The sequence below is a fragment of the Trichoderma aggressivum genome, assembly GCF_033847375.1.
Source record: "Trichoderma aggressivum f. europaeum strain CBS 100526 chromosome Unknown scaffold_055, whole genome shotgun sequence".
Taxonomy (NCBI): domain Eukaryota; kingdom Fungi; phylum Ascomycota; class Sordariomycetes; order Hypocreales; family Hypocreaceae; genus Trichoderma; species Trichoderma aggressivum.
Window position 1 is genome coordinate 85,639 of NW_026946421.1, and position 25,103 is coordinate 110,741.

A 25,103-nucleotide genomic window follows, 5' to 3' on the forward strand; every position below is an offset into this window, starting at 1 on the left:
ATGTCTGACGAAATTGTTCACCCCACCATCCAAGGTTTGTAGCTAAAAATCCCTTCCAACGAATTGATGTCTGCCGTACCCCGCCCTGCCTTGGAAATTTTATTCCAACTGCGTCCCCATGGCCATGATTGGCATGACGATGAATTCATCTGTTCCCTTAGTAGATGAGAGAAGCCAGCGCTGTACAATGCTCGAGAAATCTGGCAAGCTGCCGGTTCATCCAGGTGTCTAGATAAGATACCTATCGAGATAAGAAAAAAAAAAGTTGCCATGGCGGGGTCTCTATTGAACCAAAGGCCTTCCATGTGAAAACGACGTCAACGCCTGATTGGACCTGTATCGATACCTCGCAAACCTGATGCTAACTACTGGTGATGCCTCATAGATGGATGGTACCGCGAAATCTCCGACATGTGGCCTGGCCAGGCCATGACCCTCAAGGTCGAGAAGGTGCTGCACCACGAGAAGAGCTTGTACCAGGACGTGCTCATCTTCAAGTCCACCGACTACGGAAATGTCCTCGTCCTGGACAACGTCGTCCAGGCCACTGAGCGCGACGAGTTTTCCTACCAGGAGATGATCACCCACCTCGCCATGAACTCCCACCCCAACCCCAAGAAGGTGCTCGTCATTGGCGGCGGTGATGGTGGTGTCCTCCGTGAGGTCGTCAAGCACGACTGCGTCGAGGAGGCCATCCTCTGCGACATTGACGAGGCCGTCATCCGCCTGTCTAAGCAGTACCTCCCCAACATGGCCGTTGGCTTTGAGCACCCCAAGTCCAAGACCCACGTTGGCGACGGCTTCAAGTTCCTCGACGACTACAAGAACACCTTTGACGTCATCATCACCGACTCTTCTGACCCCGAGGGCCCCGCCGAGAGCCTCTTCCAGAAGCCCTACTTCCAGCTCCTGCACGACGCTCTCCGCGAGGGAGGTGTCATCACTACCCAAGGTTGTATGTCTCTTTTTTCTTTGGGAAGGCGAGCAGCCCCCCAAGGGTGTAGCCGGCCTGATGGAAGCGACCTGAGCTGCTTTTCTTGACTTGAGAATCAGTTTTGGTGATTGCATCAGTGTCCGACTCCCTAGGGGCTGCCAGAGCCAGTGCTGCCTTCTCAATTGAGCCTCTTGGTAGTTCCGAGAAAGGCGACATTGTCTCAGGAAAAGTGAACACATAGGGCGAAGCATTTTCGCTGAGCTAGGATTCTTGTGCCCTTTTCATTTTCAGATTGAGCAAGCAGCTAACGTCTGTGATTCAACCAGCCGAGAGCCCCTGGCTCCACCTCCCTCTCATCGCCCGTCTCAAGAAGGACTGCGGTGAGGTCTTCCCCGTCGCCGAGTACGCCTACACCACCATCCCCACCTACCCCTCCGGCCAGATTGGCTTCATGGTCTGCTGCAAAGACGCCACCCGCGACGTCAAGGTTCCTCTGCGCAGCTGGACCAAGGAGGAGGAGGACGAGAAGTTGCGCTACTACAACTCCGAGATCCACAAGGCCAGCTTCGTCCTGCCCAACTTTGCCAAGAAGGCTCTGCAGTAAGGGATGGTAAAAGACACCTGTGATGATTTTTATTGAATGAGAGCGTTTGGATCAAACGAAAGAGAAAAGGAAAATAAGAGGGAGGACGCAGGTCCTCCTTGACTGATGGGCAATGGCTTTACGGAAGAAAATGTCTCGGACTGGAAAAGATTGAGGGCTACATGGAAAGATTTACATTAAATGTAGAAAATATATAAACCACATCTTATATATATCGGGTTTCTCATGAAAAGGCTGTTGCATAACACCTGTTTGTGATACGCAAGATGTGACAGTTCAGCGCATCACCCTCTTACAATATGACACTTTGACGCCATGTTTTCCAATCACTGTGTTGGAATCATGATCAATCATGATTTTACTATTTTTTTTATTCTTTCTTCTCTGTATCATACTCTCATCATTCACAGCTCGTCAAACGAGATCTTGCCTTGATTTACATCGGGGTATACATCAAATCTTCTCTGGTTGTTCAACGGGATGTTCTTCCGGGCCTCGGCAATATCCTCGCCAACTAGCTCCGCCTGGACAATCGTCTCCGTCTCCTCGGCCTCGACTAAAACCTTGGCCATTGGGTTGACAATCAAGCTGTGCCCCCAGGCGTTGTAGCTGGCGCTCATGTCTCTGGCAGGGCTGCACAGGGCGACGTAGATCTGGTTGTCGACAGCACGAGCCTGAGCCAGCAGGCGCCAGTGCAAGGCGCCAGTGGTAAGGTTGAACGCGCCGGGATAGATGAGGGCAAAGGCACCGCGGCGGGCGGCGATGGTGGCGAGCTCGGGGAAGCGGACGTCGTAGCAGATGGCGACGGCAATGGTGCCGTACTCGGGCAGGTCGATGAGGGTCAGCTTGTTGCCACCGCTGAGAACCTCGGATTCCTTGAAGGTGATCTTGCCGGGGATGTCAATGTCGAACAGGTGGACTTTGCGGTGGGTGCCCAGCAGCTTGCCGTCGGGGCCAAACGTAAGGCTGGTGTTGTAGTATTTCTTGGTCTCGGGGTTCAGCTCGGGGACGGAGCCGCCGACGAGATAGACGTTGTTCTCGGCGGCCATGGCAGACAGGGCGTGGAACGAAGGCGACTGCTCCTTTGTCGGCGGCGACGGGAGCAGCGTCTCTGCGTACTTGGGGAAGTAGTCGCACCCGTAGGGCGAGTTGAAGCACTCGGGCAGGATCACGAGCTTGGAGCCCGACTGGGCGGCCTCGGCAACCTTTTCGGCGGCGTGCTTGAGGTTGGCATCCTTGTCGGCGCCCGAGGCAAGCTGGATACACGAGATGTTGATGGGCTTCTTGAGCACCGGGGCGGGAGAGGACGACATGTTGCGGAGGAATGAGGAGCGGAGGAGCGATGCGAAGGAGGCTTGGGGCTTGAAGAGGTAACTGGAGCTTTGGAGTATTGGCAGTCCGATTCTCCTGAGAGATGTTCGCATGACGGAGGGGAACAGAGCGAAAAGCAATGGTTGGCGATGATGAGGTGAGGTGAGATAATAGCCGATATTTCTTAAGGTACCTACCAGATTGAAGCCCGATAGCGATGCCGGAGGGGGGGCGGCGGTTCGGGACGGCTACGGAAGGGATCGTTACGGGGACCTGGGGGAACACCGGGTATTGCTGCAGCAAAGGTTTATTCTACATGTATTTTCTAGGCGACGAGGCGTTCAGTGTAGGTACCTAGTACATTATGCACGTCATTGGGACTTAGGTGCAGAAAGAAAAAAATAGGGAGAGAAAACCAAGAGAGAATGAGAGGAATTGCAAAGGAAATGGATCGAATAATTACAACGCAAAAGAAGCAAAAAAAGAAGGGATACCATTTAGCAATTGCACGTTTCGATCGTGCGACCTCCGGGTTATGAGCCCGGCGCGCTTCCACTGCGCCAAATTGCTTTTCTTTGGTGATATGGCACCTCGCTATGAGTCATGATATAGCCTTTGGCACAACGGCTGGTGGATACGCGGAGGCCTGGCACATGTGAGCTTTGGTTGTTATCAAGTTTTGTTATCGCGCATTGCGTCCCGTGCCTCTTATCGATGTGGCTCTTGACGCTGTGTAAGACACGGCAATGACGAATGGCAGCTTGGAAGAGATGTGGTTGATGCAGATGGTGTCGCATGCCGTGCTTTCATTGGAGGCGAGCGAGCGTTATGCAAAATGGATGAGGTGTCGCATTCGTCATTTGCAGGTTGGACTAGCATGGAGATGGCAGGGAGCGGCAGCCAAAAGGTGCCAGGTACTTGGAGTTAAGCTGGGCGTCTAACAGCGTGCCGTGGAAAACAGTGTGGCGTCCTGCTAAGACACTAACTGCAGCTGTGTCCCGCTTACCTTGATTCAGCTGCCTGCTTTTTCTTGCCAGGTACCGCAATCTGCCACAGCCTCAATCGGGCCAGGCAGCCTCTCCTTCATTTCATTGCTCAATTCCCATCTCGACACCTGTTCTCTACTAAAGAGAAATCCTACGTTTTTCTTTTCCTTTGTCGGCCTTTTCAAAGAACCAAGTCCGCGATACGTCTTGTGTGCCTCAGTCATGACCCGGGTCTACGTGTATACGGCGGGTCTCGTGGCCTTTGTTGCCGGTACGTCATCAAAATGGCCCCCCCCAGCTCCAGCTTTGAAGCTTTCGTTCGCGATGGGATCGATCGCCAAGCAAAAAAAAAAAAAAAATTAAAAAAATTGGCAGCGCCTTTTTTGTCACTACGGAGGCAGTGAAAGACGGGACTAACTCGAGCGCGCAGTCACCGCCATGATCATCGCCTCCGTCTCCGAGCCCCATTGGGTTTCGTACTCGGTGACAACGACCAAAGGCGAGACGTTGGAAAAGTACATTGGGCTGCACAAGAGCTGCTCCAGCCTGGACGACCCCCACTGCCGCGATTTCCCGTCCACGGAGCTGTGTCAGTACGGCGAGCGGTACTTCTGCTCCATGTGGCGGACGGTGGGCTTCATGGCCTCGTTTGTCATTGTTCTGTGCCTGGCCAGTCTGATAGCTTTTGCGCTCGTCATGGGCGGCGGGAAGTACAGGCGCGAGTCGGGCTGGCCGTTTGTCGCTGCTCTGCTGACGCTCGTCTCCGTTGTCGAGTTCATCATCATTTCCATTGTGGTACGTATAGATATGAGTGTACTGTTGCGGCGGGCTTCGGGGACTGACGTTTCACAACCACAGGCATACTTGTACGACCATGATGATCAGTTTACCGTTCCGGGCTGGAACCTGGATGTTTCGTGGTATCTTGGCACGGTTAGCGCTGCGCTTTCTTTGGTCACTGCCGGTGGCCTGGCTGCATCTGCCTATCTGCTGCCACCGGAGGAAGGCTACGAGTTTCTCAACGACCCGGTTAACGCTTGAGTTTGTCTCGCCTTTACACGATTTACGGCTTTGCTCATTTAGTTTTGGTTCATTTTCATCGGGCGGTACTGGATTATTGATTTCATCTTTTAAACTTCTCATTCTTCGTTATTGGTAACTGGACAATTTGGTGTTATAGCTTGGCGCTTGGGAGTTGTCAAACACACGGGTGGCTGAAATGAGAGTCTGACGCTGGGGCGTTATTATCTTACTGTTCTTTACATACAGTTGCGATATAATAATACAAGACATATTCGCGATCAAATCATGAGTCTCTTGCCATCAAACCTCGTAACCCGCGGCCCTTGTTGGCTGGAGCTGCTGTATTTGAATGTCTATCAGGGTCGTCGGCGGAGTCCGACTCTCGGAGTGAAGCCCCGGATGAGACGAAGCGGCTTCCGGCGGGGTTGATGGGAAACATGGAGCAAAAAGGCGATATCACCCCACTTGGAGACACTTACACGCACACTCATTATCAAAAGTTCGCCGACGGCCGTAAGGCGCTTGTAATTTCTCTATCTGGACCCTTTGTTCTGTGTGTCTCTTCTTCTTCTTCTTTTCTTCCTTCAACATCACCTCAAGTCTCACCGTACATCTCTCTTTCCTCTGTGGCATCTTTTACCATGGCTGAGCCAACCCCCGGCCTCACTCCCGAGCAACTCTCGGCCTTCCAAAGGGACGGCTACCTCATAATCCGCAACGCCCTCAAGCCAGAAACCGTCTCATCGCTCCTCGGCGAAACCAAGGGCTTGCTCGAGGGCTTCTCCCTCAAGGACCACCCGCTGACTCGCTTCTCCACAGGCGAGAAGACGGACCACGTGGGCGACGACTACTTCCTGACGTCGGGCGACAAGATCCGCTTCTTCTTCGAGGAGGACGCCTTTGACGACGCGGGCAACCTGACCAAGCCCAAGGAGCGCGCCGTCAACAAGATCGGGCACGGCCTGCACGTGCGCTCGCCGCCGTTTGCGCGGCTCATTGACGAGGCGGCGACGAGGGCCGCGGGCGAGGTCAGCCCGGCGGCCGTGGCGCGCGACCTCGGGTTCAGGGACGCGCGGTGCCTGCAGAGCATGGTGATTTGCAAGCAGCCCGAGATTGGGGGCGCGGTGCCGCCGCACCAGGACTCGACGTTTCTGTATACGAGCGCGCCGTCGGCCGTGGGGTTTTGGTATGCGCTCGAGGACGCGACGCTGGAGAACGGGTGCTTGAGCTTCTTGCCCGGTTCGCATCGCTGGGCGCCCGTGGACAAGAGGCTGGTGCGCAAGGCGGGCGGCGCGGGCACGGAGATTGTTGATAATGACGGGCTCAAGTTTCCTCCTGGAGAGGAGTATGGCGGGGAGAAGCTGGGCGGGGAGTACATTCCTGGTGAGGTCAAGGCGGGCGATTTGGTGTTGATCCATGGCAACATGCTGCATAAGAGCGAGAGGAACACGAGTCCAAAGGGGAGAATCATTTACACGTTTCACATCATTGAGGGCGAGGGGAGGACGTATGATGAGAGGAATTGGCTGCAGCCCCCCGAGGAGGGCTTCACCAAGTTGTTTGTCTAGGGGCAGTTTGGGAGAATAAAGGAATTTGATCAGACTATTGTTTCCTTGTTTTGTGGGTTTCATGTGCTCATTATGTCTTGAGGGAGTCTATCTAGCGCTCATGCTCTCTAATGATACATATATGCGTACATACCGTCATCCCTTTGAGAACTCAAAGAAAGAAGAAGAAAAGAAAAGGAAAAAGAAAAAGACCATTTAAACTTGAGAATCCCATCCCAGGTATCATATAATCTCCCCCCTATGTGGCATGACCACATGCAAACAGCTGACATATAATAGCCCACTCGATCAAGAAGATAAAAGGAAAAATTGACACTGTACATGATAAAAAAGAACTTTTGCCCATGTTCCGAATCGCCATGTTTCATAAGAGAAAGGTGAAGAAGAAGAAGAAGAAGAAGAAGAAGAAGCGCCGTGACATCTATTACTCTTCGTCTGAGCTTTCGTTGTCCGAGCCGGAATCTTCTTCAGACTCGGAAGATGAGGACGATGACGAGGAAGACGAGCTGCTGGAGGATTCATTGCCCGCATCAGCTTCCATGTTATTCTCATTATCATCATCAGAGTCAGAGTCATCCGAGGAACTGCTGCTGCTTGTATCTGAGTCGCTCTCCGACTCGGAAGAGCTGCTGCTGTCATCGACATTGGTCCGTAGCTTTCTCCGTCGCTTGCTCGGTCCGTCGCTCAATTTCACTTTGTTGTCGCCTTCGGTGGCCTTGGTGGTGTTGCTCTCGGCAACACTAACCTTTCCAGAAGAAACTGTCGTCGTGGTTGTCTGGCTGGCATCGGTCTCCTCGCCCTCAGATAATTGGTCGAGAACCATTTCCGCCCGCATGCGCTTAATCACACGTGTGATGACATCATCAACGTCTTGCGACGATGTTCGGTATTCCTCCTCGTCAAAGGTTTTCCTCTTCTGGCCCGTCTGCGAATGCAGCAATTGTGCAAGTAGCTGGTCGTACTTGATCTGCTTCTCCACAAGGTTGACTGAACCCTGTGGGAAGCCCGCGGCCCCTTCCGTGCTATCCTTTGTCCGCAGCTCCATGGCAGTTTCTTGTAGTCTCGTGCGAACGAAGCCCTTGATGTCACGGATATACTTGTAGAAAATGTCAATGTTGGCGGAAGGAAAGAGTATAGGATCGAAGGCGAACTTGATGAGGGTCGATTGGTGATTCTTGTTGAACTTCCACGAGTCTCGAGCCGAATTCCACAGACTCAAGTACTCAAGCGCAGGCTTGATATCCGCAGGCGAAGCAGAGTTGGTTTTAGCAGCTTGCTTCTTGCCAGGCACCTTGGCTTTCTTAGGTTTCGGTTTGTCGACGGGTTTCTTGGCGTCGTTGCCGCTCTTGGTGGGCGTCTCGCCAAACGTGACGGACTTCTTCCTTTTCAGCTGAGGGCTGGGAACCGCAGGCTGCGATTCGTTCCTTGATTTTTTCAATGCCGACAGAGGTTCGCCCGGTGGCGGGGCTTCGGGCTTCCGCTTGGACGGCATCGACTGGGTTTGCTGGGTCCTGCTACTGCTTGGATGCCCAACCTGCAGGGTTTCATTTGCTGCTTCGGGGGCGGAAGACTGCTTGAGCTTCAGGCCCAATCGTTTCCAGGCCGGCGCACGAGCCGTCGCTCCGTCGCCTGAGGAAACCATGTTGGGCGGGATGTGCGAAGGAAAAGTCTTTCTGTCGTGATCAAGACGTTTGAGAATATGGCTTTTGAGTCGCAAGAGATGGTCGATTGGGCTCTAGTCGCGTGTGTGGTTGAAGCCAAGCTCTTTTGGCGCTGGGCAACTCGACAGCAGGAGGCTCTCAGCTGTTGAAATCGAGAATTGAGGCGACTCCGGTGCGGAACAAGTCAATGCAGGTCCCCAATGGCTCGCTGCAATCGCAAATCAGGAACTAATCGATCTCCCGGAGAAGTTGTTCGCGCGCATTTGATCTCTTGTTTGATTTCTGCTTGCTCGATAAGATGCCCCGCCGGTTTTTTTTTCTGTCTCCACCGTTGCATATCGGGCGGTCACCGCGTTTCTCCTTCCAGAGCCTGGAGTGGGGTGCGAATTGCTGGCGCCTCAGGCTCCAAGATTACATAAGATCCCGACCTCAGCCTTGGACAAGCTCCCAGTGCTCTAGGCAAGCTGTGCTAACGCGTACGAGCACGGCCTGTAGAGCTACTGGCCCATATCGACGGCATCTTCAACTCTGCAATTCCCTCGCTTCGGACCTGATCCAAGGCGGTTTTCAACGGCTGCTGCGCATCCATCTCCTCGACATTGCCCTCGATAGGGCCAACATACCGTCACCATGTCTGGTTCGTTTGGGCCCTTGCCGGCTCTCCCCGCCATACACCATAACTGACCTGCAACACCCTCTTAGCCAGCGCATACGACCGACACATCACCATCTTTGCCGACAATGGTCGTCTGTACCAAGTCGGTAAGTTGAAATCCCCAATAAACAAGGCCGATTCGACTGCATGGATCGATCTGCGTCGTTCGCACCTAGATATTCAGCCTGAGCCGACCCAACTGCTGACATCTCGAACACAGAATATGCCTTCAAGGCAATCACAGCTGCAAACATCATGTCTGTAGGCCTGCGAGGCAAGGACTGCGCCGTTGTCTTGTCACAAAAGAAGGTTCCCGTACGTATTTTGGCCTCGGAACACCTCGTGGCATGGGCTGATCTTGGGAGTGCAGGATAAACTGATCGACCCCTCATCTGTCTCCCACATCTTCCAAATCTCGCCCTCCGTGGGATGCGTCATCACAGGCTCCATCGCAGACGCCAGAGCATTTTCCCAGCGTGCTCAATCAGAAGCTGCAGAGTTCCGATACAAGTACGGCTATGAGATGCCAGCTGACGTCCTGGCCAAGCGACTGGCCAACATCAGCCAAGTGTACACCCAGCGTGTAAGGACAACCCCTGCTGCCGGATGAACCTTGGGAACTACGTCACTGATGCTTTCTGCTAGGCCTACATGCGACCCTACGGCGTTGCCACCACAATCATCAGCCTAGACGAGGAGCGGGGACCCCAGCTGTTCAAGTGCGATCCGGCCGGATATTTCATCGGCTACAAGGGCACTGCTGCCGGACCCAAACAACAGGAGGCTATGAACCACCTGGAAAAGAAGCTACGAAACAAGGAGCATGCTGAGGGATCCTGGGAAGAGGTTGTCGAGCTGGCCATCACAACGCTGAGCACAGTTCTCAGCATGGACTTCAAGAAGGGAGAGATTGAGATTGGCATTGTCGGCGGACCTCGGGCGGATGGCAAGGAGGGCACGGAGCCGGGCTTTAGAAAGCTCACCGAGGACGAGATTGAGGAGAGATTACAGGCAATTGCTGAGAAGGATTAAGTAAATCGCATAGATGGATTAATGAAGCAACGCAAGAGACGTCTGTTGTCTGCCTAACCAAAGGGCTCTAAGCACCCGTTAGAAGGGCTGTGTGCTGTTGGGATTCGGTCCTATTCAGCTTGAAGAGTTAACAAAAACCCGGTGCCTTCCAAGTGCTGATAGCCCGTGGGAATTTTCTTATTTCTAAACGGGTGCCTAGAGTGTCCTAGGAAAATAGGGCGTAGAATCTTGCTTCGTTGGGGGGGAAAAGGTTGCCTATTGAGGTAACGGGATTTTTTGAGGCAGCCGTAATACTGAACACCTAACACAAAATGGAGCACTACTACGTGTTCATACGAGGACTGAGCACATGTGATGTTACGGCATGGCCACTCTCGTACTCGTAGCCGAGAAGTACTTGTACAGTTGCATTGAATAGGATAGACCGTACGGTGAGGATCCAAGCAACTGGAAAGGAGAAGTCAAGGTTAGTCGTAGCCGTAGCTCATGTGACAGACAGTCTTAATCCACAAGCTGACTCTTAGACTGTCCGGGGAATATGAGGGTGACCCGCCCAAGGCCGTTGAAATGGCAATTTCGTGGTAACCTATGTTGGTGCTGATGCTCAGGGAGGCACAAAGGGCATACGAGTAGTACTCCGTAGTATGAGGCGGTAATTGGGATTTGATATGGGCCCCCGCTGGTGGAGGCTAAGGAGCAAGGGCTTCTCGAACAGGGCGAGCAGGGGGGCAGCGGAAGACGCAGCTTTTATTGGCAAAGTCAGGCGCTATTCAGTGTTTAATAAACCAGATGCGCGTTTGATTGGGCGTCTGGTGGGATTGTGATTATCAAGCGACCACTAGGCAGTAATTGGGCTCGAAAGCTGTCAAGCTACTGTACGGGTAAAGTAGGTGCCTTGGGACTTGTATGAGACGTTGGCTCTCCATTAGTAAGGGCCATGCGTGTGCATCTTGGGAAGATGTCAAATCACGACTGCAGCGGTCGAGTGCAATTTAGAAAGAGCATAGATGAGTGACAAGATATGGAGAGAGTTATAGCAGCAAAGCATCATAAAGCACTGGAGCTCCGAGAGCGAAGAAAATTGCCCCTGATGAGGAACCCCTAAACCAGGTAGGACAGTCTAGCACAGAATTTCCCCTTGGAAATTGTACTGCGGTTGAGCTGGGGACGGTGTTCATTTTGGCAGCTACTGATTAGGACTAGCGCTACTTGCCCCTCGACAACTGGAGCGCTAGACCGGATCATCCCGTTAGCGGCTATTCCCAAAACGGCACTAATTTTCTGTTTATTTCTCTTGATTTTTGCTTTGTTGATTTTGCGACTGCCTGCCGCGCCGACTGGCCTCGACTGGCCGTTTTTTTTATTACCCAACTCCTCCCTCTCTTCCTTTTCTACATCTCCCACCTCTTGCATTTCTTCGCATCTGAAGCTGCAGCAACTCGATTCTCCTATCTCCTTTTAATACAAACTATTTTCTTTAGCTTCATCGCCCAGTCTTCAAAATGCGTGAGATTGTGAGTTTGTTTTGGTCCTTTCCCTCCCCCACCTTGAGAGCTGGCGTTGGGAGCTTCCTCTCACGCGCCCACCCGTCTTCAATGGGCACCCGAGCTCTGACTATGGTGGCCCTCACTGGGAATCAAAATGTCCATATCCGCGAGATGCAAGGAACGCAAGCTAACATATTTTCTTCCCCTTGCTACAGGTTCACCTCCAGACCGGTCAGTGTGTAAGTTGCTTATCCCTTTGCCCCTCCTTGGGCGCTGCCCCCCGCACAAAAACGCGACCATCGCGATGCTGACAATTTCCTCAGGGTAACCAAGTTGGTTCTGCCTTCTGGTATGTTCTCCTCTAAAGAGCAGCGACGAAAAGCTCGAAGCGACGCGTTTGCGACGAATCCGTTACTCATAATCATTATAGGCAGACCATCTCTGGCGAGCACGGCCTCGATGCCAGCGGTGTTTACGGTGGTACTTCCGACCAGCAGCTCGAGCGTCTGAACGTCTATTTCAACGAGGTGCGTGGATCCCACCGGCGTCCGCTTGATTTGGGCGCTGTCTAGACTTCGTGACCTAACATTGCCCCCTTTAGGCTTCCGGCAACAAATATGTCCCCCGTGCCGTCCTCGTCGATCTCGAGCCCGGTACCATGGACGCCGTTCGCTCCGGCCCCTTTGGCCAGCTGTTCCGCCCCGACAACTTCGTCTTCGGCCAGTCCGGTGCTGGTAACAATTGGGCAAAGGGTCACTACACCGAGGGTGCTGAGCTGGTTGACCAAGTTCTCGATGTCGTTCGTCGCGAGGCTGAGAACTGTGAATGCCTTCAGGGTTTCCAAATTACACACTCCCTGGGTGGTGGTACCGGTTCCGGTATGGGTACCCTGCTGATCTCCAAGATCCGTGAGGAATTCCCCGACCGCATGATGGCCACATTTTCCGTCGTTCCTTCTCCTAAGGTCTCGGATACCGTTGTCGAGCCTTATAACGCCACCCTGTCTATGCACCAGTTGGTTGAGAACTCGGACGAGACCTTCTGTATCGATAACGAAGCCTTGTATGATATCTGCATGAGGACCCTGAAGCTGTCCAACCCCTCGTATGGCGACCTGAACCACCTGGTTTCTGCCGTCATGTCTGGTGTTTCTACTTCCCTCCGATTCCCTGGCCAGCTCAACTCCGACCTTCGCAAGCTCGCCGTCAACATGGTGCCGTTCCCTCGTCTGCACTTCTTCATGGTGGGCTTTGCGCCTCTTACCAGCCCTGGCGCGCATTCTTTCCGCGCTGTTTCCGTTCCCGAGTTGACCCAGCAGATGCTGGATCCCAAGAACATGATGGCTGCCTCTGACTTCCGCAATGGCCGCTACCTGACCTGCTCCACCATCTTCCGTGGAAAGGTTGCCATGAAGGAGGTCGAGGACCAGATGCGCAGCATCCAGAACAAGAACTCCAGCTACTTCGTCGAGTGGATTCCCAACAACATTCAAACCGCCCTCTGCTCTATCCCCCCTAAGGGTCTCAAGATCTCCTCCACCTTTGTCGGCAACTCTACTGCTATCCAGGAAATTTTCCGCCGTGTTGGTGAGCAGTTCAGTGCCATGTTCCGCCGCAAGGCCTTCTTGCATTGGTACACTAGCGAGGGTATGGACGAGATGGAGTTCACTGAGGCTGAGTCCAACATGAACGATCTCGTCTCCGAGTACCAGCAGTACCAAGATGCTACCGCCGATGACGGTGAGGAGTACGAGGAGGAGGCTCCCGCTGAGGAGGACTAAATGTAACCGATCTTTTGGTATTGCTCTCAGCCGCTAGTTGGTTGGAATACAAACTTTTTTTGTTTTCAACGGGGTTAATTGTTAGATGCAAGCCCCCTTCTTTTGTGAATAAACTATACTGTTTTAAATAGGCTCAATAATACCCGCGGGCCCAAATATTGAGCTTCCAACTTTTGAATTGTAGTGATTTGCGTATTCTTTAAGCTTTGTGTAACTCCAAGATGTGGCAAACCATTGCCGCCTTGGTTCATGGCGATTTGGTGGCGGGTGAGACATCCATCTTTCTTGGCGTGGCCAACGTAACCTCGTAAAAGGAAGTTTTGATGCTTGCCAGCTGATATGGTTCAAGGGGGATAATTGCATCGTCTGAGATGAATACAGCTTGCTTCTGGCTGGGTGGCGAGTAGTTTAGATTAGGCCGACTGGACGTTTATAGATGCATGTCGTGATGTGTGAGCTGCATTAGTAGGCGCCTAGGTAGGTAGTGTGATCTTGGTAAACGAGACGAAAGATGATTTTATGTCTGATTAGATGCCATAGAATCGTGCCTGTAAGATATTACACTGAGACAGAGAGTATAGAAATGGATAGTATTGAAACAGAGAGTATAAAAATAGATTGTATAGAAATGGAGAGTATAAAAATAGATTGTATAGAAACGAAGAGTACAATAGTTGGATAGTTGTAGGCTAGTTATTTTGAGAAAAGGTTCTCGTAAACTCACCACTGAAGATGCACTACTCCAGGCTAAATTCCGTCCCCTTTTCACAGTAGAAAGAAAATTCCTGCCAAGATGCCTTGATTTCAAATAAAAACGGTGGCGATTGTATGCAAGGGAAGCTTGAAGAACACAAAGTTGTCTCTCCCAAGTCTCGGGCTCAGGGTTGACGCCGTTGCATGCTGGCCCCTGAGCGGATATGCTGCAACTTATATCCCTTGCGTAGTACTCGGAGGGTTGACTGCGGAACGTTACGCCCAACAATACCCTCAGGATAAACACCAAATGCTGCATACCATAGGTCACCCGCAGAAACCCACCCATCACTCCATAGCGTTAGAAGCCGCGTTACTTGGGGGCGTAATCACCTGAAGGGGGGGCTTTTGCTAGCAGGGGGCTCGTTATTGCACAAGATTCGAGCTGTTCGAGGAAAGAAAAACATGGCAATCGCTTTGTGGATGCCCCCATCTCACCATGTGATGGGCGCTTTTGGGATGCCATTGGCTGAGGCTGGACGTTGCTGTCACGGTGGCGTTTATATGAGGGTGTGCCGCGTGGTTGACAGCGCAGTCGGGACAGGGCGTATCATTTCTAGGCAAGGGCGGTTGTGACCAAGTAGAATCCATCACTGAAAGCGGCTCTGCGTGGATAATTAGTAGACAAAGAGGGGGGAGGGTGATGGGAGTGATGGACAAATTCACACCCCTGAGTTCATGTTGCTGCTTAGCGTAACGGTCTTTGCCCCAACTCGACGCCCTGCTCGGAGATTGAGTCAACTAGAGACAAAGAGGCATCAGGATAGCCAAGATTGGCGATGTACTCGATATCTGATGCCGGTATAGGGTTAGAAGTGGTCAACGACTCCTTGGCCGAGCCCGGTATGTCGAGGGCAACGTTGCAGTGTTTGTCTCTTCCTTTCCCCCATCATCTGTGTTTTTGTCTCCCTCCTTTAGACCGGCTGGCTACAGTCAAGCAATGTATTGGTTGGACTATGAGTCAATTTCTGTTCTGAATAGCAATAACAGTCATGCCGGTGTCTTTGTTAAGCTTTCTTGATGATAGCTGAATGATCCATCCTGACACGCGTACGGACATGGCCTCATTACAAAGCCGTCAGCAAAGACGATGGGATGATTCATCGGCATCCGCCAAGCCTTGGATTCAGCTGGAGTTGCATCAACAAGGGCATGGCTACGATGCACAAGCACAGGCACAGGGCAAGGTGAGTCTGCGTGTCCACGGCGTCGAGTAGGCAGCAGCCTCGTCTCAGATGCAAATCTCCAATCACAGCGCCCCGATCTGGAAGCTGCAGTCGTCGGGACTCGAGAGAGACAAGATGCAACATTGCGAGATGACCCTTGCCGTGAATCATCGGGCGATGATCAAGGACTGAGTTCAGCCAGCGACGGGTGCCAATCGGGCGCAGCGCCTCGAAGCCTGCAGCGTGACTTGGGAGATACAAACGCCAACCACGGGCTCGGTGACGTGTCTCTGGATCATCCGCATGGCCAATTCCAATTCGAGGCGTAGCTTGGATTGTGAATCTTTGCGGTTCTGCGATGGACAGGAAGCAAAAAGTGACGACCGGAAACAAAGGAAGAGGAAAGAAAACAGAGGAAAGGAAGGAAGCGTTGGCGGGCACTGCCTCTAAAAAATCTCCCTCCCGAACGGCTTAGGCCGGCGTTGGACAAATGACAGGGCGCAGCGGGTGTCTCTCCAGAACTTGCCTCTTACCTTTTGACATGCATCATCCACAGGGGAGAAAAACAACGTCTTCGGCTTTGGAAAAAAAACCCACGATGCATCTGCAGGCCACGACGGGCTGCCATTGGTCCCTGGGGCTGATCCCTGGCACACGCAGCTCATGCAGGGCCCGTCACTCTGGCTTCGTTCGGCAAGGCTGCGCGTGGTAGCGCCGCTGAGCCGGAGCTGAAGCGTCTGTCTGGAAGAGGGCGAATGCACACCATAGGCCCGATCATCCACGGCCGTCCCCACCGCGCAGGGGTGTTCAGGCGAGGATCCAGGATCCAGTGTCCAGTATCCAGTATCCGGACACGACACGACACGACAGCGTGCCATTTGATCTCTGTCCTGCCCTGAAGGGAGCTTCCCGCCTGCAGCAGCTTCAAAACGAACCGCAACCTGCTTCTGCTTCTGCTTCTGCTTCTGCTTTAGCGGTGCGGCGTGCATCTAACGGCGCTGCCGGGACGCCCCCCCCTCTCCCCCCTTCGTCATGGGGAATCGATGGCCTCATGCACAGGTCCCTTGATTCGACCCACGGAACGGGGACCAAAGGCCTGTCTCCCCCTGGCAGGCAAGGCTTTCCTCTGCCTCGAGTCGTTAGCCTCGTCTGGCTCTGCCTAGCAGTCTGCTGCTGAGATCGACGGGGCCCGGTACTGGCGCAAGAGTCACCCACCCAGAATGCGAGCCCAGCACCACACGGGCGCCCAGCCTCGGACCTCAGGCTGGCTGGTGCAAGAGGCATCAAGGGGCTAGGATAGGGCTGACAACGGCTCCGGTTGGACGGCTCCCGATTGCCAGCTTGTCCGGGGTTCTTCAGGTTTGAGCTTGCAAAGAGCCACCGGGGTGGAGGTGACGGAGAGCACTCTCGTTGGTGTTTGTCAGAGAGCAAGTGGTAGCTGAATGGTTCAGCCTGGTTACCCTCTTAGGGCCTCAGATTCATCCGTCCACCAAGGCCCAAGTCCACCGTAGCTTTGTAAGGCCGAGATGGGCATCGAGCCCTTCAAGGCCCAGGCGAGAGCTCTGCTGGATCCTCCGACAACACCGGACGGGGTCGATCATGGACGAAGCATACAAAAGGATGGAGCATCTCGCGTCGAGGCAAATCGAGCATAGCATCCCGCAGAGTTTCTTCATTGCTTGCCACGCTGAAGCAGCTTCGATCCCCGACTACTCCATCTTGCCACGCTATCCACTGCAGAATATCGAATTGATAGTGCTGTTTTTTCAGCTCAGCATCTCGAATCTTCAGCTTCAACGGCTTTTGGCCATCTCTTGCGTTTTTTTTTTTCACAATCTCCCTTTCGAAGACGACAACTGCGTCACCGTTGCCAACGACGTCTATCGGCCGAGAGCCGTTGTTGCATCTCTTCACCTATTTCCTTGTACGGAAATACCAACTAGGCTTCTTTGGCCCCCCCTTTCGCGCCTGGCCCCCAAGTCTCATCCGGAAGCTTTTCCCTTAGACACCATGGACGGATGTAGGTCACTAGTCTTAGCGAATTGCTTTCATTGTCCCGCTATTCCTGCTCCCCCCAAGACCCAAAGTAAAGCACACATGCAGACCCGGCAAGCACGCCCCCCTTAAAGGACCGGTATATGCGCTTTACGCGGGATACGCATCCACTTCCTCATACAAAGCACAACCCCAGAGCGTAAAGATGGTCATGGAACATGTCAATTCAGCCTTTTGGTGAGAAGAGTAACTAATTCAACATGGAACGAGAAGTGAACGAGTGCCGCACCGCCCGAGTTGCCGAAGTCCTCGCCGACTTCCGGACGCTTCAGTACTACATCGCAGCCGGCCCTGTCGAGCCAGAGAACGAAGAGGACTACTACACCGAGGGATGGGCTACCTTACGCCAGTGCACCATCGACGGCCAATACATCCTCGACGTGGCCGCCGATACCAGGGTACCTGCGGCCCAGGGAGGAGAAGAGGAACAGACCAGAGCCGAACTACAGCAGTGCGTTTTCCTTTCCATTCAGCAGACGAAGCATCGAATCAGCTAACATGGTGTCCAAAAGGGTTTTGCTAGACGCCTACGCTCGGCGGCACGAGGGGCAAAAGATTCTCTTGAGGCAGGCGGCGGCGCAGCGTTGGATTGAGTACCGAGACCAGGTCTTGCAGGGTCAACGACCGCATCCGGGGAACCATGCCCAGCTGCAGGCCTTGGACAACCAGCTTCGAGCGGTAAGCTTACCTACAACTAGCACCCCCAAAAGGGCTCCCTCCCTGGTTCCGATTTCTTGGACGCAGCCTCTTCCCACGGGAAATGGCGTCTCCACTCGGTACATGTCGGGGAAAATCCCTTTCTTACCAACATATGCACGGCCAAAGTAGTGGGGATGCAAATGTAACTAATTCTCGTGTTGCTTAGGAGCTGGCTGCCATTACCGACGAGTACGTTTACACCGAGCTCTTGACCGCGGACCAATCGCAGGGTCGCTGGACAATGGAGGATCCGAGTTTGCGAAGAATCATGCGCTGGCTTCATGCTCGACAGCGGTAACATGTAACATGATTGCTGCGAATACTGGACGATTCAACCGCCACATCTTGTCTCACCTTGACTGCCGGCACCAAGAGCAACTTCTCCTCTTCAGGGGGTGAGGCACCATTGACGCTACACCACCTACCACCTTTTCTTTTTCTTTTTCTGCCACAGCCTTGTACAGCAGATGCTGCAAGGTCTCTTCGATTGTTCTGGTCCGGAGTTGATTTTTTCTTTTCGGGGGCGTGATTTGGCGTATGGGCATCGACGCACACAAGGTTCATAGGCAGCCACAGGGCAAAGGGATACCTTTTTCTTCTCTTGGTTATAATTTTTTTTGGTTGTTTGGGCGTCCTATTTACATAGGCATGGCATGCCACAAGACTGCGTGATAGAAAGCAGTCGTCTTGAGGATACAAAATTTGGAGGATATACGGGGTCATAGATTTTTCTTTTCTTAGTTGGACTGCCTGGAGCAGCCTCACCTTTTTCTACAGCAAATGAGTTTTTTTTTTATAAACTTTTACAAATATATTGATTTTATTACAGCCGCTGGTTTATGATGCCATCAAAAATGGAAACTGATACACCGCACTGCCTTTGCCTCAGGTCTTGCTTTGAACACACAATGCAATTCCCACCAAGGATAGTACCATGCCAATGCCGGTTTCTTTTTTCCTCCCCAAGGCTCTACGATTAGCTCTTTGATCTTTGATATCACCACGGATCGACGTCGATACTCGTTGGGTAGTAAAGCTTGCACATACCTCTACTGATTACCTTTCCCTCGACCAACCACTCACCCACAACAGTAAAGAGGAAGGCCATGGCATTCACAATCGGGACGGTAAGGCTCAGCTCTAACAGGTGGCCAAAGACTGGGTCAGATCTAATGGTTTTACTAAGGAGGGAAAACGACCACCCTGCGGGCTAGCCCAGCAGGGCGGTTAGGTGTGGAAGGGGATGGGGACGTGGATGGGGGGAATCTGAGACAACCCGGGAGGCCTGTCAAGATGAGAGACATGGGGGTGTGCGGTGTCTGTTTCAAGAACTCACCAGCCTTGCCAATGAGGAGGAAGAACCAGACGCTGCCGGTGAGGTTGAGGACGAGCGGGACGGCATAGCGCGGGTTGCGCAGCAGATCGAGGACGGAGAAGGCGGCGGCGTAGAGCGTGGAGCGGAGCCAGCTCTGCTTGACGGCGGGGGAGTCGAGCAGCGGGTGAGGCGCGGGCTTGTGGGTGCGGGCGGCGCGGCGGATGAAGGGCGTGGTGAGGCCCCAGGCGAGGCCGACGAGGATGAAGCTCAGGACGTAGTTGATGGCGGGGGGTTGGGCGGTGGGCTCGTCGGGCGATGACGACGACGAAGACATTTGGATTGCTATGTTTGGCAGGGCTGAAAGAGGGGGGGTGTGAGGATTGGTTTGCTGGCGATTTTACTCGCACATGAGATAGCCTCGTGGGTTCGGTTTGTTTCTTTGGTGGAGTTGTAGTGCGAAAGGAGAGAGTAGAAGAGGAAAAAAAAGAGGCTACGCTATGCTAACTTTGATACAGGGTTTTTTTTTTGGGGGGGGGGGGGGACGGGTTACTCATACCAGATCGAAAACGCATCAATCCATCCTGATTCGGAACACTCAGATGGGGAGGCTGGGTCGGTGATTGGTCGGTTTACGCCCCCCCCCCCCCCTGGCGAGGTTCTGTTTTAGCGCATCTACAGTGGCCGTGGGGATTTGTTTTAGGTCCGGTCCAGTACCTACTATACGTTTCAACGTTGCAACCGGAGTTATGAGTGGTGCTATTGAATTCAAAGTTGACCTGGAGCTTTCGCAGGCTGCTATGTAGAGCGGGGCGGCAACGGGCACAGCCTTTCTTCCTGGGGGACCATCGCAATTGTTGACGTCCCAGTCGAAAAAGGGCTAGCCGGTTTGCCACGCGACGGTGCAGCATGCAGGGCCGGAGAGAGCGATTGGAAGCGTTGCCGGAAGGGGGAGCGTGGGTGGCGAAAAAAAAAAATGGCAGTTGGGGATTAGATGCATTTGATGCAATTCCATTTGCTGGCATTCTGTAGACGGGGAGAGAAGACGCACAGAGGAAGAGAGGAAGAGACCCGCTGGCTATTACAAGTAACGGATTTACACGCTTCTCAACTGCTAACATGGTGCTAGCCAGCAACTAGCACGTCAGTTACTCCACGACTCCATACCCTAGGTACGCAAAGGCACCGCAAGTCATGATGCAGCTTTTTGCTGCCGGGCTAAGGCAAGGTACTGGGAAACTGACCTACTGGGTACTAGGGAATGGATAGCCTTAGTTTAGCAGCAACGGCTGTGCCCGAGGCGAAAGAGGCAGCCAAAAGGGTCCCCGTCCTCTTCATTCCCCATGGGTTCGATTAAACGGTACGAGTAGCGTGGTAATGCACCGGGCCAAGAAGCTCGTCACTCGGCTGAGTCACGGAGAGGTACTATCAGCAGAGCGGTTCCTTGTAGAGCTGTGTATACGCATATACGACATGACATGATGTGACGTGGATGACGCAAAAAAAAGACAGAATAGAAAAATCAATCACAAGACCCTGAACCCTAATCCATCTAGCACTCACTATTCAATAGTGTTTTGCACAGGATTCCATTTCAATAGCGGGCCTTCCTTCAATCGCTAGTTGTACAACTGCCCAGTCCGTGAAAAAAAATGGGCTTTCCAGGGGTCCCGCCCAGCTAGCGTACCCGCGAACATCCCTGTCCAGCTGGAACAAGTCCCAGCGCCTTGGCCCTTTGGAACCAGCATCACACACACGCGGGTCTTTTTTTCTTCTTTTTTTTTCTCCTGGGACGACGATGAAAGCCGGCCAGCCAGTCGTTTTACCCCGAGGGCCCGGCACTCCAGCTAGCGAGAAGGGGAGGAGAAGAAAAAAAAAAAAAACTCATGGGCACAGCACACCCTCCATGGGAGAAAAAGAAGAAGAAAAGTGACAAGGGGACGGGGGGGTTATTCGCCCATCCCTGACACCTAGAGAATGAGCCTCTCTTGGTGTTTGTTTGGCTGCGGCACAGGGAAGATCGTCGTGCACGTCTGTTTCTAATGATAGATCATGAACACATGGGAGTTGTTTTTTGGTCTTGAACTTGGGCCAATCGGTTTATTTTGGGCCTTGCTTCATGTTTTGACTTCCCGTGCAGGTAACGGGGCGATGTTGGAGGGTGCCTAATATACGACGCAAAAAAAAAAAAAAAAAAAAAAAAAAAAAAAAAAAAAAAAAAAAAAAAAAAAACCAAGTCGAGCCAAGCCGAAAAACCCCTTGCGCGCACACGGAAGCGTATTGCGAAATCCGAAATCCGAAAAGCCCCCAATTGTCCCATGCTTATGCTTGTTCCGTCACCTCTAATGGTGCTGTTGCTAGGATAAGAGCTGAGGCAGCCCCAAACGGCGACAAGTTGCGAGGCCATGGTGAGTTGGTGCTGCACCTCTTGGGCTGAAGCATCGCCTTCAGCTGCCAAATCGACGACACCATCACATATTACAAACCCAAGATGCTTGGCATAGGCATAGAATTAACTCATTTGAAAAAAAAAAAAAAAAATCTATAGCTTCATGCGGCCATTTCCAAGACCAGGTCGGTTACGTGTATATGCCAAAACAAGACATTGCACCATTGCTGGCATTAGACCTAGGCAGAATCTTCCAACCAAGTCTACTTTGGCAAAAACACCAGAGACCTGTAGCAGTCACTGCCGCCTCTAGCATTTGGACATGAGTGAGGAACAGCAAATCCTGCACCTCAAGGTTTGCCATATCAGCATGTGAAAGGCAGCAAACGGCGCCAATCGTCGTCTCCGAATAAAAGATATAAGGTTAACATAACAAGAAGCGATACCAAAACGCCGCGCCAAATCACCCCTGTTTCTTCAGTTCCAAGATCCATGCTATGCCATCGTTTCCTGTATTATGTGATGGCAGAGCCGACGACGATTCCATCTGTGGGACTCTAACGTGTCTCTGAATAGTCGTTGAGCGCCACGCAGACAGCTCCTCTGTGATGGCCGTTGTACTGGCGTATTATTTGCTGGCTGTGCAGTTCCCATAGTCGTGCATAGTGGTCTGAGCACGCCGTCACCAAATACGCCGAGTCTGCACTGAACGCACAGTCCCAGACCCATCGCTGATGGCCCGTGAGGGTAGCCTCTAGGGGAAGCGGCCTCGCCTCGTCGGATTTGCCGTTGACCTGCGGCTTGACGTCCTTGATCTCCCAGATCTTGGCCGTGTGGTCTGCGCTGCACGTTGCCAGCTTCTTTACGTCGGGAGAGAGGAGAATTCGCGTAATGTACTCCTTGTGAGCGCTGAAATGCGTTACTGGGAGCAGCTCCGTCTGGTCATAGTTTTGGCGGAGATGCCACACAAACACATTGCCCTGGCAGAGGTTAGCTAATCGGCGTGAAAAGAAAAAGGATTTGTTGTGTGCGACATACTGCCGTGTTTGCGGCGCACAATAGCGTCCCATCACTAGCAACCGTCACGCTTGATACCGACACGTCTTCTTCGGGGATGAGCTCGTGCGCGCAAGTGTTCTCGGCCAGATCCCAGATCCTTACGCTGCCCGACCGGTCGCAGCTGATGATTTCGCCCTGGTTCGGGTGAATGACCACATCGTTGGCCGGGCATCCATGATTATAGCTTCTTTGGATCGACCCCGTCCGCGTTTCCCAAATCTTAACAGTGCCGTCTTCGGAGCTCGTCACCATCCATTTGCCCTCGCAGTGGAATGCCACCCCTGTGATGTTCCCCGTATGTCCCTCAAATGTAAGCAGAGGATTGGGATTTGTCGATTTGATATCGTAGAGCTTGACCGTGTGGTGGCCGGCTGCTGCTAGAAACCTCTTGTCGGGGGAGATACACAGGCGGTTCACCTGTGAGTCTGGGTGCTGGATCGTTCGCGAACAGATTCCCGATAGCGCCTCCCAGAATCTATGGCGCGGGGAGTTAGCACTGCGCGTGAAGCAACATCCCTTTGGTGGACGCCTGCGAACCTGATTGTGTGGTCGTAACCCGCTGGATCGCAGTTAGTAGAAGCTCGCGACAAGTGACGAGAATGGGACTGGAATGGGACTGGGAATGGGGGGGTAGCACCAACCTGTGCACAAAATAACGGACATGGCGACTGGATTTGGTACCTCAATCACCCAGTATCGAATGCCTTTTAAAGCAACGGACTGGAGCTTGTTTGATGACGATGACCGACATGGCTGAGGTTCTTTGGAGGTCCCAGGCAAGGCTTAGTCTGCCGCAGTTGGGATTACGTAAGGATGAGCTCAGGGCTGCGCTGTCCCGAAGAAAAGCCGCAGCGACTTCCTAGGAAGTCGGCAGGCTCACGACTTACACGTACAAGATGCACGACCCCAGAGCAAAAGAAGCTTCTTGGGGATACACAGCCAGTCATTTTCAATTCCTCAACGCAATCGGCTGTGGACCTGCGGCTCGTACAGGTACAGCTCGTGCTGCTTCGCCAATGGCTTTCGAGAGGAGACACGTGATTTACCGCAGATGCGACTGCCCGTCGACTCCTTGATTGGGCCGACTCCAAGATGGCTTCGTACACGGCATCGGTTCTTGCATTCATTCATGCCTTCTCCATCTGCCGATATGATTATGCCGGGGTGTTTATGCGGTATCCAAGGATAAAATACCATTGGGCAAGTGGCTTTTGCGCTAAATGTTACAAGCAACACCTGGGATCAGCTATCGGATGTTCTTCCATCTTTCTAACACGGCCGCTTCTTTCATGGATGATATGCTCAGAGTCTCATGACCATGATGTGCCACAGGCAGCCATGTCATGCATGAAGTAGGCCGAGTATTACTTCAATACAAGCAAGCAATTGTTGGAAAACCAGTGCTCCCCGACTATGCCCTCTCTGGCTTGGATGTTCATCTGCTACGAAATGAACCTGATACTGCCGAGCCTTGACGTGAGTCTTCACTACATTGGGTTGTTTCCCATTGAACTAGAGAAAGAAAAAAGTAACATGGCGATATACTAATTCGTGTACAGTAAACTATGCTCGTTACATGAACCTGTTCAGGTTTTAACCTGAGAGTCACACATAGTGACACCTTTACATACTACTGGGCCACCAGCAGAACTGTCGCCAAGAAATCCCATTTTTGTTGAGAAATTGAAGCCAAAACCTCCTACAATCTGAGTAGGTATGAACACCGGCATCCTTCCCCAATGTAACCACATTGCGAGGCTGAATCCTCGCACCCGCTCAAAGAAAATATACACCAAAGACATTTACATAGATGCGCTGATATGCAGAATTCTGCTTGACGTGTGCTAACTGCGCTTTGAATGGACACCTGGGTGTCTATGATCCGAATCTGGATGGTTGTTTTGCTTCGACGGTGACCTGCCAGCTTGACGAGCAAACTGCGAAGCCATCGAATACGAATAGTTCTTGGGGACCATTCTGACAAGCGAGCCTCTGCAGTACTCGCAATTGAGCCTTCATGTTCATTTTTAGCAATTGGATCCCTCAAACGATACGGCAATGATAAACGTACTGTCTTATACTGCACATATCGCAGGTTATGGGCACCAGGCCTGCTTTCATGCCAGCAGCAAATTCAGAAGCCATGGCTGGATATACAGTTGACGCTCGCTTATTTGGAACAAGGTTTGAATTGAGTGGATCAGGAAAGGAATAGCTGATGATGGGAAGATGGCTGAAATGAACACTTGAAGGAGCGATTCCACTGGAGAGAATACGTGGCGGACCATCTGCTTAAATACTCATCTCTGCGTTGGCAGAGACTCAGGAGCCTGGCCGCCAATCCAACCCGTTTGACTTCATGATACACTGCGAGAAAGACTGCGAATCCTTCTGACCGCCTCGATTATTTTCAGCTATAACCTAAGCCATCATCACATCGGATGCAACAAACCTCGCGATGGCCTCTATCCACCTTGTGTGGTTGCCTCGACATATAGACGAGGCAACTAAGCTATAGGCAACGTGATACCGACCCGCCGGGCTGGACATGGATTTTACATGGAATCCTGTCCGCTTTGGCATCATAAAACGCTCAGCCCATGGCCTATATGCGCCACTGTCACGGACA

The 25,103-nt window shown here is 52.6% G+C and overlaps 10 protein-coding genes across 10 annotated transcripts; 6 read left to right on the forward strand and 4 right to left on the reverse strand.

Annotated features, from left to right (window-relative positions):
- On the forward strand, positions 1-1,538 carry Triagg1_9548 (uncharacterized protein; the record flags this gene model as incomplete). The annotated part of the gene is made up of 3 exons (XM_062904518.1): positions 1-34; positions 386-955; positions 1,261-1,538. The coding sequence occupies 3 exons, from the start codon at positions 1-3 to the stop codon at positions 1,536-1,538; spliced, it is 882 nt and encodes a 293-aa protein (XP_062751478.1).
- Positions 1,539-1,942: 404 nt separating this feature from the next.
- Positions 1,943-2,851, reverse strand: Triagg1_9549 (uncharacterized protein; the record flags this gene model as incomplete). Its single annotated transcript, XM_062904519.1, has 1 exon — positions 1,943-2,851. The coding sequence occupies one exon, from the start codon at positions 2,849-2,851 to the stop codon at positions 1,943-1,945; it is 909 nt and encodes a 302-aa protein (XP_062751479.1).
- Positions 2,852-4,057: 1,206 nt separating this feature from the next.
- On the forward strand, positions 4,058-4,876 carry Triagg1_9550 (uncharacterized protein; the record flags this gene model as incomplete). The annotated part of the gene is made up of 3 exons (XM_062904520.1): positions 4,058-4,106; positions 4,266-4,630; positions 4,694-4,876. The coding sequence occupies 3 exons, from the start codon at positions 4,058-4,060 to the stop codon at positions 4,874-4,876; spliced, it is 597 nt and encodes a 198-aa protein (XP_062751480.1).
- A 623-nt stretch (positions 4,877-5,499) lies between these two features.
- On the forward strand, positions 5,500-6,426 carry Triagg1_9551 (uncharacterized protein; the record flags this gene model as incomplete). The annotated part of the gene is made up of 1 exon (XM_062904521.1): positions 5,500-6,426. The coding sequence occupies one exon, from the start codon at positions 5,500-5,502 to the stop codon at positions 6,424-6,426; it is 927 nt and encodes a 308-aa protein (XP_062751481.1).
- A 424-nt stretch (positions 6,427-6,850) lies between these two features.
- Positions 6,851-8,068, reverse strand: Triagg1_9552 (uncharacterized protein; the record flags this gene model as incomplete). The annotated part of the gene is made up of 1 exon (XM_062904522.1): positions 6,851-8,068. The coding sequence occupies one exon, from the start codon at positions 8,066-8,068 to the stop codon at positions 6,851-6,853; it is 1,218 nt and encodes a 405-aa protein (XP_062751482.1).
- Positions 8,069-8,717: 649 nt separating this feature from the next.
- Triagg1_9553 (uncharacterized protein) lies at positions 8,718-9,774 on the forward strand (the record flags this gene model as incomplete). Its single annotated transcript, XM_062904523.1, has 5 exons — positions 8,718-8,724; positions 8,790-8,849; positions 8,963-9,057; positions 9,113-9,325; positions 9,388-9,774. 5 exons carry the CDS (start codon positions 8,718-8,720, stop codon positions 9,772-9,774), a joined length of 762 nt encoding a protein of 253 aa, XP_062751483.1.
- Positions 9,775-11,276: 1,502 nt separating this feature from the next.
- On the forward strand, positions 11,277-13,041 carry Triagg1_9554 (uncharacterized protein; the record flags this gene model as incomplete). Its single annotated transcript, XM_062904524.1, has 4 exons — positions 11,277-11,492; positions 11,585-11,610; positions 11,692-11,788; positions 11,863-13,041. 4 exons carry the CDS (start codon positions 11,277-11,279, stop codon positions 13,039-13,041), a joined length of 1,518 nt encoding a protein of 505 aa, XP_062751484.1.
- Positions 13,042-17,215: 4,174 nt separating this feature from the next.
- Positions 17,216-18,012, forward strand: Triagg1_9555 (uncharacterized protein; the record flags this gene model as incomplete). Its single annotated transcript, XM_062904525.1, has 3 exons — positions 17,216-17,466; positions 17,528-17,693; positions 17,881-18,012. 3 exons carry the CDS (start codon positions 17,216-17,218, stop codon positions 18,010-18,012), a joined length of 549 nt encoding a protein of 182 aa, XP_062751485.1.
- Positions 18,013-18,895: 883 nt separating this feature from the next.
- Positions 18,896-19,363, reverse strand: Triagg1_9556 (uncharacterized protein; the record flags this gene model as incomplete). Its single annotated transcript, XM_062904526.1, has 1 exon — positions 18,896-19,363. The coding sequence occupies one exon, from the start codon at positions 19,361-19,363 to the stop codon at positions 18,896-18,898; it is 468 nt and encodes a 155-aa protein (XP_062751486.1).
- Positions 19,364-21,972: 2,609 nt separating this feature from the next.
- Triagg1_9557 (uncharacterized protein) lies at positions 21,973-23,137 on the reverse strand (the record flags this gene model as incomplete). The annotated part of the gene is made up of 4 exons (XM_062904528.1): positions 21,973-22,395; positions 22,454-22,949; positions 23,012-23,033; positions 23,116-23,137. 4 exons carry the CDS (start codon positions 23,135-23,137, stop codon positions 21,973-21,975), a joined length of 963 nt encoding a protein of 320 aa, XP_062751487.1.
- Positions 23,138-25,103: the final 1,966 nt, after the last annotated feature.